The sequence below is a fragment of the Planococcus citri genome, chromosome 5 (genome assembly GCF_950023065.1).
Source record: "Planococcus citri chromosome 5, ihPlaCitr1.1, whole genome shotgun sequence".
NCBI lineage: Eukaryota > Metazoa > Arthropoda > Insecta > Hemiptera > Pseudococcidae > Planococcus > Planococcus citri.
The window spans coordinates 66,207,679-66,220,424 of record NC_088681.1 but is presented as its reverse complement, the minus strand read 5'-3'; the positions used below and the strand labels follow the sequence as shown (position 1 = coordinate 66,220,424).

The 12,746-nt window shown below is 34.7% G+C and overlaps 2 protein-coding genes across 5 annotated transcripts in view; both read right to left on the bottom strand.

Annotated features, from left to right (window-relative positions):
* LOC135848473 (uncharacterized) overlaps window positions 1-12,746 on the bottom strand; it is a 196,305-nt gene that overhangs the window by 32,437 nt on the left and 151,122 nt on the right. The gene's annotated exons all lie outside the window — the stretch shown is intronic.
* Window positions 1-12,746, bottom strand: part of LOC135849533 (uncharacterized) — a 77,985-nt gene that overhangs the window by 20,470 nt on the left and 44,769 nt on the right. The window contains exon 2 of one of the 4 annotated variants that reach the window (XM_065370030.1): window positions 2,801-5,013. The exons of the other annotated variants lie outside the window; for them this stretch is intronic. Within the exon in view, the coding sequence (XP_065226102.1) occupies window positions 3,112-5,007 (1,896 nt within the window). The 5' untranslated portion in view covers window positions 5,008-5,013 and the 3' untranslated portion in view covers window positions 2,801-3,111. Of the gene's footprint in view, window positions 1-2,800; window positions 5,014-12,746 lie in introns of those variants that run through there. 4 annotated transcript variants of the gene reach the window in all.

Genomic DNA, 12,746 nt, shown 5'->3' with positions numbered 1-12,746 from the left:
TTTGCTCGATTCCTATTAAGTATACGACCCTCAATTTTTTGTGAATCATTCATGAACGAATTGATCAATTTTTTGAAAGAACCATTCTCCAACGAATCTTCAATTTATGAATAAATTCGTTCGCGAATGATTCACAAAGAAATGTCAATTCGTTCGCGAATGATTCAGAAAAAATGATTCAATTCGTTCGTGAATGATTCATCGAAAATTGAGTAAATGAATCAATTCGTTCGCGAACGAATCACTTGTATGAATCGATTCGTTCGCGAACGATTCACTTGTAGGAATTAATTCGTTCAGGAATGACTCACTTGTACGAATCGATTCGTTCGCGAAGGATTCACTTGTACGAATCGAATTCGTTCGCGAAGGATTCACTTGTACGATTCGATTCGTTCGCGAACGAGTCACTTGTACGATTCGATTCGTTCGCGAACGAGTCACTTGTACAAATTGATTCGTTCGCGAACGAGTCACTTGTGCAAATCGATTCATTCACGAACGAGTCACTTGTACAAATCGATTCGTTCACGAACGAGTCACTTATACGAGTCAATTTATTCACGAACGAGTCACTTGTACGAATCAGTTCGTTCGCGAATGAATGTTTAAATAAAAGTGGATCAATTCGTTTGTAAAAGATTTTTATTTTACGAAAAGTCGGTCTTCTCACACTCAATGCGTGAGAGTTTTTTTCTCCTTTCTTTTTTGAGGTCAGTAAAAAATGATGAAATCTTATTAAACCAGATCAGATCCGATCTTCTTCAGAGCCCAATAATTCGATCTGATCAGATTGTGACAAAATTCGTTTAGTGTTGTGAGTCATTGGAGGATTTTTTGAGTAAATTTGTGTTTAAAAATTTTTCAATTTTCACCTTCGAAATAACGTTAAAATCACGTTTCACGATTTCAACGACGTAAAAATCTCAGAATTTGACCCAAAAAAACTCTATTTGAAAGTTACACGAAAAATAATACGAAAAACTATCGAGCACTTTCTAGTGTGTTTCAAATGAAAATTATTCAATTTATTTGGAAAAATATGCATAAACATCTTTTTTAAGGGTGCTTAAAGTGGGCGGCTCTGAAAAATGGGTTCAAAATTACGAAACTTACCTATACAGGCAGCTTAACTAAACTTTTTCATCTAGATAATCAAATATACACCTCAAAACGTTACGGTTGGCGCAAATTACAGGTTTCTAGTTTTCCAGGGCTTCCCAAAATATTGAAATTACGAAACATTGGATTTTTGAGAACTAGCGGAAAATTTTATTGGACGTAAAATTTGGTAGAATGGAGGTCTTTCAGGTACTAACAAACAGTAACAGGGTGTCCACTCATTTCTGGATATGATTTTCCCTGACTTTTCCAGGTTTTCCAGACTAATTTCTCCAATTTTCCAGAATCTTGAAAAATGAATTACACATGCGATTAGGGGAGGGGGGGAGGGTGTCAATTTTTTTCGAACATTATGAGCTCCGAGTATCGTTAATAATAGACCTACCTACAGTTGTGCCTTTTTTTCCAAGCATGACTGTGTGCTCAATAGGGTGGCCCTTATTTAAACTTGGTGGGAAATTTTTTTGGGGGGTTTTTTAGTGGAAAAAATCAAGATTTTAACGTGCTGAGCTCAACATTTTTTTAAAATTTTTATTTGAACCCTCAAACATCTATTATTGGAACTTGAAACGAATGATGAACTGGTCAGAATACTGAACTTAATACTGAAATTTTATTTCATTTCATTTCATTTCATTTTAATACTGAAATTTTATTTTGTGTTTTTATTAATTCATTCTTTCATCAAGTCTCTCTGTCTTTTCGTCTTTCTGTCTTTTTGAATTTTCATCTTTTCGTTTTTTCGATGTTAAATGGCCTGAATGCAGCCAGGGCAAAAGCTCTGGAAAATTTACAATTCCAAAAAAATGACTAAAGAAAATACATTTTTTTAATGTCAACATTACTCAAATTCAATCAATAATTTTTTAAAATTCCAGGGCTCATACATTTTTCCCCAAAAAAAGTGACTTCAGTAACCTAAAACGTTCAAAAAGGTAACCAAAAAAGTGACAAAACTAGGCAGTACAATTTTTAATGCAAAAAAAAATTATCAAAAAAACAGAAATTTTCGTTTTTAATTAAAATCTAAAAATGAAACTTGATAGAAACTTGTTTAATTTCAGCAAAAAGCAGGACATTTTGGCATTTCCTTTTTCCAATTTCTGCCAAAAAAGTTGAACTACAAAATACTTATTTCATTTGGCAGCTGTTTGATTGAAAAAAGCGATTTTTTTGGTAATTTTAGACCAGACCGAAAAGTGAGAATTTTTGCGATTTCTGGCAATGAATACGAGATCGAGACTTTTTACAATTTCAGCAAAAAGACTTCAAACAATTTTTACAAAAAACAAGACTTTCTGGGAATTTCGCAATTTATGACAAAACCGACCAGCGAAATAATTGTCTGAGCAATGCGAAGGTGGATTTTTTCATTATGAGAAATGGAAAAATCTGTTTGAAGTAACCTTTCAAAAAATTCCCTGACTTTTGAGTGAAAAATGCTGTAAATTTCCAAAATTCCGTGATTTTTCTCCGACTTTTCCAGACAGACCAAATTCCCTGAATTTTCCAGGTTTTCCAGGCTTGTGTACACCGTGAAAATTGTTTTTTTATTCACAACTTTGGGAACCCTTGAAGCCCAAAAAATGTTAATTTTGAGTCAACTAACCACAGATTCGTATTTGGGACATTTATTGCAACATTTTAATAGTGGTCGAGTCGATAAAAAATTTGAGAAAGAAAATTTGAACACAGTTGAGGAAAGAGAATCGATTTAATAATAAGCCTGTAGTACAACAATAGGTAGGTACATTATCATAAACTAAATAGGTAATTTAAAAAAATTAAAACCCAGTGGAGAAAGTTAACATCATATTCCATCTATTATTCATACGATTTCTTAAAAATATCAACTTATGAATTATACATTCTACGATCTGATCAGTGATCACACCCAATCTTTTTCCACCGGGGATGAAACATTGAAGATATAAATAGTACCTATCTAGCACACAGACACAAGATTTTCTTCAAACCTAGGCAACTTCATCACGCAGTCCCCAAACACCACCGGTCAACTCGATCAGCTGGAGATCCTGAATACAAATGTACATTCAAAGGATCATTAGTACGTCTAGCTTCTCTCATATGATCGACTATGCGTGTTTTCATCCGCTGCATCATTTCTTCCGTCGACACAAATGCTTCCATAAATTCAATAAATTGCTCAAACTGAAAATGTTGCGATTTGAAGGCCTCCTGAGGAAGCTTGAGTTCGGTCGCCGGAGACGACATTAGTTGATTTTTAAAATCAGTAGCAAGATCAGCGCTGCCATAAGCGTCGCTGATGAACTTATCAAATTGTTTGGCATGTCTGAAAAACCTGTATCGAAAAACAGACTTTTCGCCGAGAAACTTTGATTGCAGCAATTGCTGTTTGTAATGCTTTGCTGAATCTTCATTATTGGGAAAACAAAAATTCACAAGCTTGTTTAGTTCTTCGAAGTACACATAAGTGAGCAATGAACCACCGATTTCTCGTACAATTTCGCTTCCGGCAATGACGTTCTCTTTGTATTCGACAATCGCATCATTATTTTCGAAGCACATCTCCATTATTCGTTGCAAATCGTCGAAATCTGTTCCTTGGATTAAATCATGCCAGCAGTTGGACCAAAATGAATTTCTCTCTTTCAAAGAAGCATCTGAAAGAATGGTGAAGAGGAATTCGGAAGAATTAACTGGATTTTCATCGCTACGTTTGTACTTGCTGGGTTGATAAGTGTAACAGCGATTAAATTCATACAATCTCAAGTTGGGTAAAATGTTTTCTATCACTGATGTTCTCAAATTCTGCGGAGCACTACTCCATACTAAAGGAAATCGACGTAACCATTCCTTCAACCTATTCATTTCATGCTCATCGTTTTGCCAATCCTCAAACCTATACGATCTGTAATATTTACCTTCGAGTTTCAACAATTTTACAATTAATTCTCCAAATGCATCTTCGTTCAATACCTTTTTCATGCACTCCCAAGCTCGAAGAAAACATTTCTCATTACGATCATGACAACTAGGCGTAATACGCTTATCTTGAATCAAAAAAAATATCAACCCATATCTTGTCCGATTAAAATATTCTTCAAGCTGCTGGTCGGTCAATTTTGGTAAAAGCAGCTCTACAAAAGATAATCCGCTTAGACAAGAAAATTTCACCGCATTATTCAGTTGTTCTGTTGGAGATAACAGATTCCAAAAATATTGCCAGGATGCCTCATTCTGATTGCGAAAGATGCACTCATCAAACATCACTACATCGGCAGAACGATTACCGCGGACCCGAGGTATCTTATCCAACTGGTTGCTGAGACAGCAAAACCAATAGTACAATTGAGGGCTTTTGAGAAAATCTACTTTATCCCAGCCCATCTTTTTCAATACAGATGGCCAAATTCGTCGAACATCTTCTTCAAAGCAGTACATACAAGCGACCTTGAATTTCTTAGTTTTACTCAACTTGTCACAACGCATCATACGTTCTGCAGTCTTGACGTTATCAATACCACCGACAGAATCGCCGACAAAATCATCGAAGTCGTACAGAACATAATTTTCACATCCGTAATGGAAAAAGAATATTGCTTTGTAATGCTCCTTTAGCCAATTTTCCACCGAGAGACCAAGTTTTTTGACATTTCCCTCAATCGTATCATAAATGTCGGTTGCTAAATCTGGAAATTTTTCTCGCAATGAGGTGTGTAGTTCTTTCGGATTAAAGTTGTCCAATTCGTTCTTCGTACGATATTTGTTCACTTCAGAGCGCAATACTTGGAAGGCAACGGAGACTGCTGAATTTCCTTTCAGAGCTGGCACAGCAGGTTCAGGATCGTACACGTTGGATATTCCGACCATTTCTCGTTCTTGATTCAGCTCAAGTTCCATTCAAATCTAAAATCATAACCGTTGAATTAATACCTACTGGGATATGAATAGGTAGGAAACAAAACTAAAAAACAGCATTTCGCACAAAATAATAAGTTTGGCCTTCAAAAAAATCGCATCGTAATTCTCACTGGTGATTTATTAAAAATTTTTACTTTGTGTAGGTCATTATTAGTTTCAAGAGTCATTACATGACAAATCAGCTCGAATAAATGAGTTAGCATTATTCTAGTACACGTAAATGATTCCTGCTGAAATACAAAGCTCTGAATTTCGACAAATTTTGTGTGATATTTCGGTCCGATTTCCAACAAGATTTTATGACTTGGGCCATTCCATGTCAACTCAAACAAAAAAATTCTATTTTGAACGTCATGTCTTTCGATTTCGCTCAATTTTTTTTACAATATCTACCCACTCAATAAGTAAGAAACCCGCAATCAGTTTGGTCCCAGCCCTCTCAAGGGGTGGGTGGGGGGGGGGGGGTTCCATTGTCTCGAGGTACTCAACTTCAGCAGCGTATTCTTCCAAAGCTATGATACTTTGATCAAAACTGATTTCACAGTTCGAAAGGGCATTTCATTCTAAACTTATCAAGTATTTTGAAATTTTCAAAAGTTGAAAGTTGAACTTTCAAATTGAAGGTTAAATTTTCATAATGGCGGCTGTCAGTGGGAGCTACTATTTAAAATTATGAAAAAATTTCCATAGATGTACCTTTTGGTGCTTTTTTGAAAAGTTCAATTTTCGAGATGGAATTTTTTAATGAAGGGTGAGCATCCTCTCCCCCAAAGGAGGAGTCTCGATAAGGCCATTTTTTGGCCCCCTGACAGTTATCGACTTGACCACTCTTAAAATTATTGTAATAAATGTCTAAAATACGAATCGGTGGTTGATTAACCCTAAATGACCATTTTTTTGGGCCCCAGGGGTTCCCAAAGTTGTGATTACAAAAAGAATTTCAGGAACCACTGAGTATTATTTTCAAAAACCTTTTCAACGTAAAATATCTGTTTGAACTCGATAAACGTTATGCGTGGTGATTTTCCTATTTTCGACCCTCGGAGGCAGAAGGGGGGGGGGTGATTTTCCGAAAATTTTGGAACCACCATTCTGAACCTACCCCTTTGAGCCCAGCTAAAAAGTTTTTTACAGTTTATTAGTATCTGAAAGACCTTCATCCTACCAAATTTTGAGCTCAATAAAATTTTCCGCTGGTACTCAAAAATCCAGTTTTCCATTTTTTCACAATTTCGAAATTTTGGGAACCCCTGGAAAACTAGAAACCTACGATTTGCGCCAAACGTAACGTTTTGAGGTATATATTCGATTATCTAGATGAAAAAGTTTAATTAAAGCTCCCTGTATATTTGTAATTTTGAACCCTTTTTTTAGTGCGCCCCACTTTAGGTACCCCTAAAAAAAGGTGTTTAAGCACATTTTTTCAAATAAATTGAAGAATTTACATTTGAACCACACTGGCAAGTGCTCGATAATTTTTTGTTTGATTTTTCCTGTAACTTTCAAAATTTCGCTTTTTTGGACCAAATTCTGCGATTTTACTTCGTTGAAATCGTGAAAACGTGATTTTGGCGTTTTTTCTAAGAGTAAGATATCAGAATTTGGCCCAAAAAAGCTTAATTTTGAAAGTTACAGGAAAAATCAAATGAAAAATTATCGAGCACTTGCCAGTGTGGTTCAAATGTAACTAAAACTCTAGAAAAATAGCGGAAAACTCACGACATTTTTTCAATTTTTTTGAATTTGATAATAATGCTAAGAAGTTTCGTATGAAGAAATTTTAACTAATTTCCATGAATTAAATTGGATTTCTAAAAGTTTAAAAAAAAAAATTGGTTGAAAATTGTCTCAAATGGAAATTTCTATCAGGAAAGCCGATTTTACATACAACCTTTCAGAAGTACATAATTGAGGAAATCAGAAAATTTCATCACAGGGCTTTTAGACTACAAGTACGGCTTTCCAGAGATTAATTTCAAAATCTTGGCCGAAGGCAATACCCACCTACAGCCCCTTAGCCAGGTTTTTTTTTTCAGTCAGGGCAGATGGAATTGTAAACCAGGGCATGAAAATTTACCAAAATTTATGAGTTGTGGGGGAGGGTCTCAAATTTTGTATGTATTTGGTTAATAATTCAAGCAGTCATAGCTCTTGGAAATCAGTATTTCGAGAGGCATAAAAACAGTGGTATTCGAATGATGATTTTTTTTAGAAAATTTCAAAACTAAAAAAGAAAAGCAAATGGGCCCGAGCAAAGCGAGGGCAAAAGCTGTTGAAAATCAGTACTTTGGGAGGTAATAAAACAACGTTTTTTTTTGTGTATGTGTGCGATGAGTTACTTATAAAAAGTTTATTATTTAGCTTCAAAATTTTAAAATTTAATGATGATTTTTTTGGAAAATTAAAAATTGAAAAAAGAAAAGCAAACGGACCCGAGCGAAGCAAGAGCAAATCCTGAAAATTAGTATTATGAAGGGTATGAAAACGATGTCTTCTTGTATGATATACTTACATAATATGATGAAGTTTATTATTTTTGTTTCAAAATTTTTAAAAATCCAAATGATTATTAAAAAAATAAAATTTTAAACTTGAAAAAGAAACGCGCAAACTATCCTAAAGCTTTCAAAAATCCAGCAATCATGTTTTGAGAAGTAAAAATGAAAAGTTTCTTTATGTAGGGAGAAGTTTAGTTTATCGATTTCAAACTTTGAACATTTCTTGAATTTGAACAATACCTGAGTTTTCTATGCGAGAGAAGAAGATGTAAATACCTTAGCACGAGCGAAGCGAGGGCAAAAGCTCTCAAAAATGTGTAATTGAAAATCTAAATAAGTCGACAAATGAGCCCTTTTCTACAAAATTTGTCCAAAATTCCAAAAAAAAGAGGAAAAATTGAACATTTGAAAAAAAGTAGGACTTTTGGATAAAATTTAAAAATAATAGGACTTTAGTAGGACTAAAAGGACGTTTGAAAAAAAAGTAGGACTTTCGTAGGATCCGTAGGACCTGTTAGACACCTTGAATATGCAATTATTTTGAATGCAAAATTGCAAAAAATGGAAAAATGATTTCAAAATTTGTTTGAAAGAGGAGTTTGCAAATTCGTCCAGCCAGCACCCTGGTTGCCCTTATGCTGGCTCCGGGCCTGCCCACCTAAGTATAACAATTAAAAAAACCACAAAAGTTTTCTTTAGCAACTGGAACTTTCGGCATAAGCCGGAGGGATTTATACGGCGTCAAGATTAAGACCAAAAAAGACTACAGAGAAAATCAAAATTTCAAATTATGTAAAATGCCATGTGAGTATATCAAAATATTGTTTTTTTTAAGTCGTTCCCCTTTTGAACACCTCGGTACGAATTTGGAATTATTTTGGCATTCACTTATTACTTGAAGAGGTTTGAGGAGAATCAAAATTTGAGAAAGAAAAATTGAATACAATTAAACAAAGAGAATTTATTCAATAATTAATAGGCAAAATAAAACAATAGGTAGGTAGGTACCTATTACTTTGTCGCAAACTAACAATAAATTGAAAAAATTAACATTCAAGTTGAGAAAGTTTACATACTTATCATACTGTTTGCATGTATCTATTATTCATCTGATTTCTTAAAAATATCTATGTAAGTAAGTACTTATGAATTTCACATTCTTGATTAGATCATCATAGCCAATATTTTTCCATCGAGTACAATACTCAGTAAGCTACATCACAAAACATTGAAAATTTATCAACTTCATCGATCAATAAGTTACCTACCGTTACCTACCGTGAACTTCGCACACTTTTATTAAATTTGAAAACTTCATAACGACTTCCCAAACACCACAGCAATACTTCACCAAGTAAAAGTCCTGGTCCTAAGTAACTTTCATATGTAGCAGGATCAGTAAGTGCAACTTCTCTCAAATGATCAACTATGCGCTTTTTTTTCTGCTGCATCATTTCTTCCGTCGACACAAATAATTCCATAAATTCAGTAAATTCATCAATCCGAAGAGTATGCGATGTGAAGGCTTCTTTAGGTAAAATGAGTTCAGTCGCCGGTGACGACATCAGTTGATTTTTAAAATCTGTCGCAAGATCTACGTTGCCATAAGCGTCGCTGATGAACTTATCAAATTGTTTGGCATGACTGAAATACCTGTATGGAAAAATAGACGTTTCACCGAGAAAACTTGATTGCAGCAATTGCCGTTTGTAATTTTTCGCTGAATCTAAATTGGCGGAAAAAAAATTCACATGCTCGTTTAGTTCTTCGAAATGCGCATGAGTGAGTAATGAAACACAAATCTGCCGTACAATTCCATTTCTGGCAATGACATTCTCTTTAAATTCGACAATCGCATCATTATTTTCGAAGCACTTCTCCATTACTCGCTGCAAATCGTCGAAATTTGCACTTAAGATTAAGTTATGCCAGCAGTTGCACCAAAAAGAGTTTCTCTCTTTTAATGAAGCATCTGATAGGATCGTAAACAGGAATTCTGAGAAATTAACGGGTTCTTCATTGCGACATTCGTTTGTTTTGGGTTTATAATTGTAACGACGATTGGATTTATACAATCTCAAGTTGGGTAAAATGTTTTTCAATACTGATATTCTCAAATTATGTGGGGCACTACTCCATACTTCACGACTTCGACATAACCATTCCTTGTGATCATTCTTTATATAATCACCAAATTCATATTGCCCATAACTGGGCCAACCCCATGATGTACCCGATTTCTTACGTTCACATTCGAACCTCAATATATCTACAATTAATTCTCCGAATACATCTTCGTCCATTACTCGTTTAATGAGCATCCATATTCGATGAAATAATCCTTCTTCGAGATTGTCATCTCTAATATTAGAATACATCAAATCGCAACCTCTCTGTTTGACGAATTCACCAAGTTGTCGGTCATCCAATTTCCGTAAAATCAACTCGTCCTTAGGTCGACGTCCGTTAACGAAGTACAAGGCTTTTCGCAATTGAATTTCTGGTGGTAACCGATTCCAAAAATATTCCCACGATGTTCTAGTACTAGTGATGCAAGCATCAAACATTTCTCCTTCTATAGAACCGTTACGAGGTGGGAGCGGTATCATGTTCAACTGATTGTTGAGACGACAAATCCAATAGTACAATTGAGGGCAATAGTTAAACTGAATTTGATCCAAACCCACTTGTTTCCAGACAGATGGCCAAATTCGTCTGACATCATCTTCAAAGCAGTACATACAAGCTACTTTGAATTTCACAACATCGTTAAATCTGTCACAACGCACCATACGTTCTGCAGTCTTAACGAAATCAATACCACCAGCAGAATCGATAACAAAATCATCGAAGTCGTACAAAACATAAGTTCGACGGCCGTAATAAAAAAAGAATACAAGTTTGTAATGCTCCCTTAGCCAATTTTCCACTGAAAACCCAAGTTTTATGACGTATTCCTCGATCGTATCATAAATTGAGGTTGGTAAATCTGGTAAGTTTTCTCGCAATGAAGTGTATAGTTCTTCCGGATTAAAATTCTGCAATTCCTTCCTCGTACGATATTTGTTCACTTCAGAGCGCAATACTTGGAAGGCAATGGTGATCGCTGAATTTTCTTTCAGCATTGGCACAACAGGTTCGGGATCGTATATGTTGGATATTTCAGCCATTTCTGAATCTTGATTTTGATCAATTTCCATCCAAACCTAAAATCGTAATGGTCGAATCAATGCTGTGGTATGCACAAAGCTCAAAAATAACACTTTGCAAGAACGAATAAGGAATAAAACGTAAGGTAGGTAGGTAGTAAATATTTTCTTGTGTGGTGATTAAGAAATTTTCACAGTTTTGCAGATTCTATTACAAATAAGCTTTTTGTCACGAGTAGGTATCATAAGAATAGCCCCTGAATGTTTTCAAGATTTAAAACTATACATCAGAAATTTTGAAAATATTTTGAAATTTTAGTTTTCAAAAAAAGCTCAACTTCGAATTTTTGAAACTTTCGACCAATATATTCGTAACCAGTTGCCATTATTTTTGAAACATTGAAGATAGATTTTCTCCAAATTGCAGCAGGGTCATTCCACGTCAATTGGACCAAGACGTGGTAGGTGGGTTCAACGATTTTTTTTTTGAAATTTTTCCTGTGGAAAGACCTTCAGAAGAGATGACCAATGGCGCAAATCGCAGCCCTCTGGCCCATTTTTAACGGCAGCCAAGGGGTGTCAAAGTTTTCAGTGAACCTAAAACATCGTCCATTTCAGCAGTGGATTAGTCAATAACCGCGATACCTACCAAAATGAAACTTTTTCCCATAGTTAGAGGTGTTGAAGGGCTTTTTAGTGATATCATAAAAATCAGTGTTGCCACTTTTTTTCGTACAAAAAATTAGCTCAAAATGTTTCAAAACGTAGTTTTCATATCGTTCCGACTCTCAAAAATTCTGAAAAAAATGTATTATGGACAACTGTTCATACTGAACATCATATTAAAAAATTGTTATGGTAACTTGTCGCAAAGTCGATTTAAAAAAATTGTAACTTTGCCAAAAAATGCGATTTTTTGATTTAAAACATGAAAAAAAGTTTTGATTGGTAAAGTTGACCCATTTGACCCCTATTTTCGCGTATATGTTGAAAAAGTTGAAAAAACCCCTTCACTCGGTGAAATTAACTCATCACAAAAAAATCAAAATTCGAAAAAATTCAAAAAATGAACAAATTTTAATTTTTTTGCTGTGAGTGTGTTTTTTATTCACTTTTTGATGAAATACGTCTGAAAGAGGTCAATATAAGACAACTTTAAACTTTTTTTGATGCTTGTAATTGAAAATTGAATTTTTTAGAATTTTGATTTTTTTGTGATGAGTTTATTTTATCGAGTGAAAGGGGTTTTCCAACTTTTTCAACAGATACGTAAAAATATGGGTCAAATGGGTCAACTTTACCAATCAAAACTTTTTTTCATGTTTTAAATAAAAAAATCGCATTTTTTCGCAAACGTAAAATTTTTTTAGATCGACTTTGCGACAAGTTACTATAACAATTTTTTAATATGCTGTTCATCATGAACAGTTGTCCATAATATATTTTTTTCAAAATTTTTTAGAGTGGGAACGATATGAAAACTACATTTTGAAACTTTTTGAGCTAATTTTTTGTACAAAAAAAGTGGCAACACTGATTTTTATGATATCACCTAAAAGCCCTTCAACATCTCTAACTATGGGAAAAAGTTTCATTTTGGTAGGTATCGCGGTTATCGACTAATCCACTGCTGAAATGGACGATGTTTTAGGTTCACTGAAAACTTTGACACCCACGGGCTGCCATTAAAAATTGGCTAAATGGCTGCGATTTGCGCCATTGGTCATCCCTTCGGAAGGTCTTTCCACAGGAAAAATTTCAAAAAAATCGCTGAACCCGCCTACCACTTCTTTGGTCCAAGTGACGTGAAATGACCCAGCAGTCTTGAGCAGAGGGAACAATGACAGTAGACGTTCTGTCCTGAATCCATAACCGGTCTAGTTTTATATAAGATGACCTTCAAGGCAGGTTCAAAATTTTTTACTAGGGTACCTGAGACCTACCTTATGATCTCGAACTCTTCAATTTGAATGAAATCAATGTCAGATCGAAAGAACATGTCCTTAACCCTTGGAGGTTCACTAGGTTTTCATGTTCGGGAAACGAATTGCTTTAATGGGTGTAATAAAAT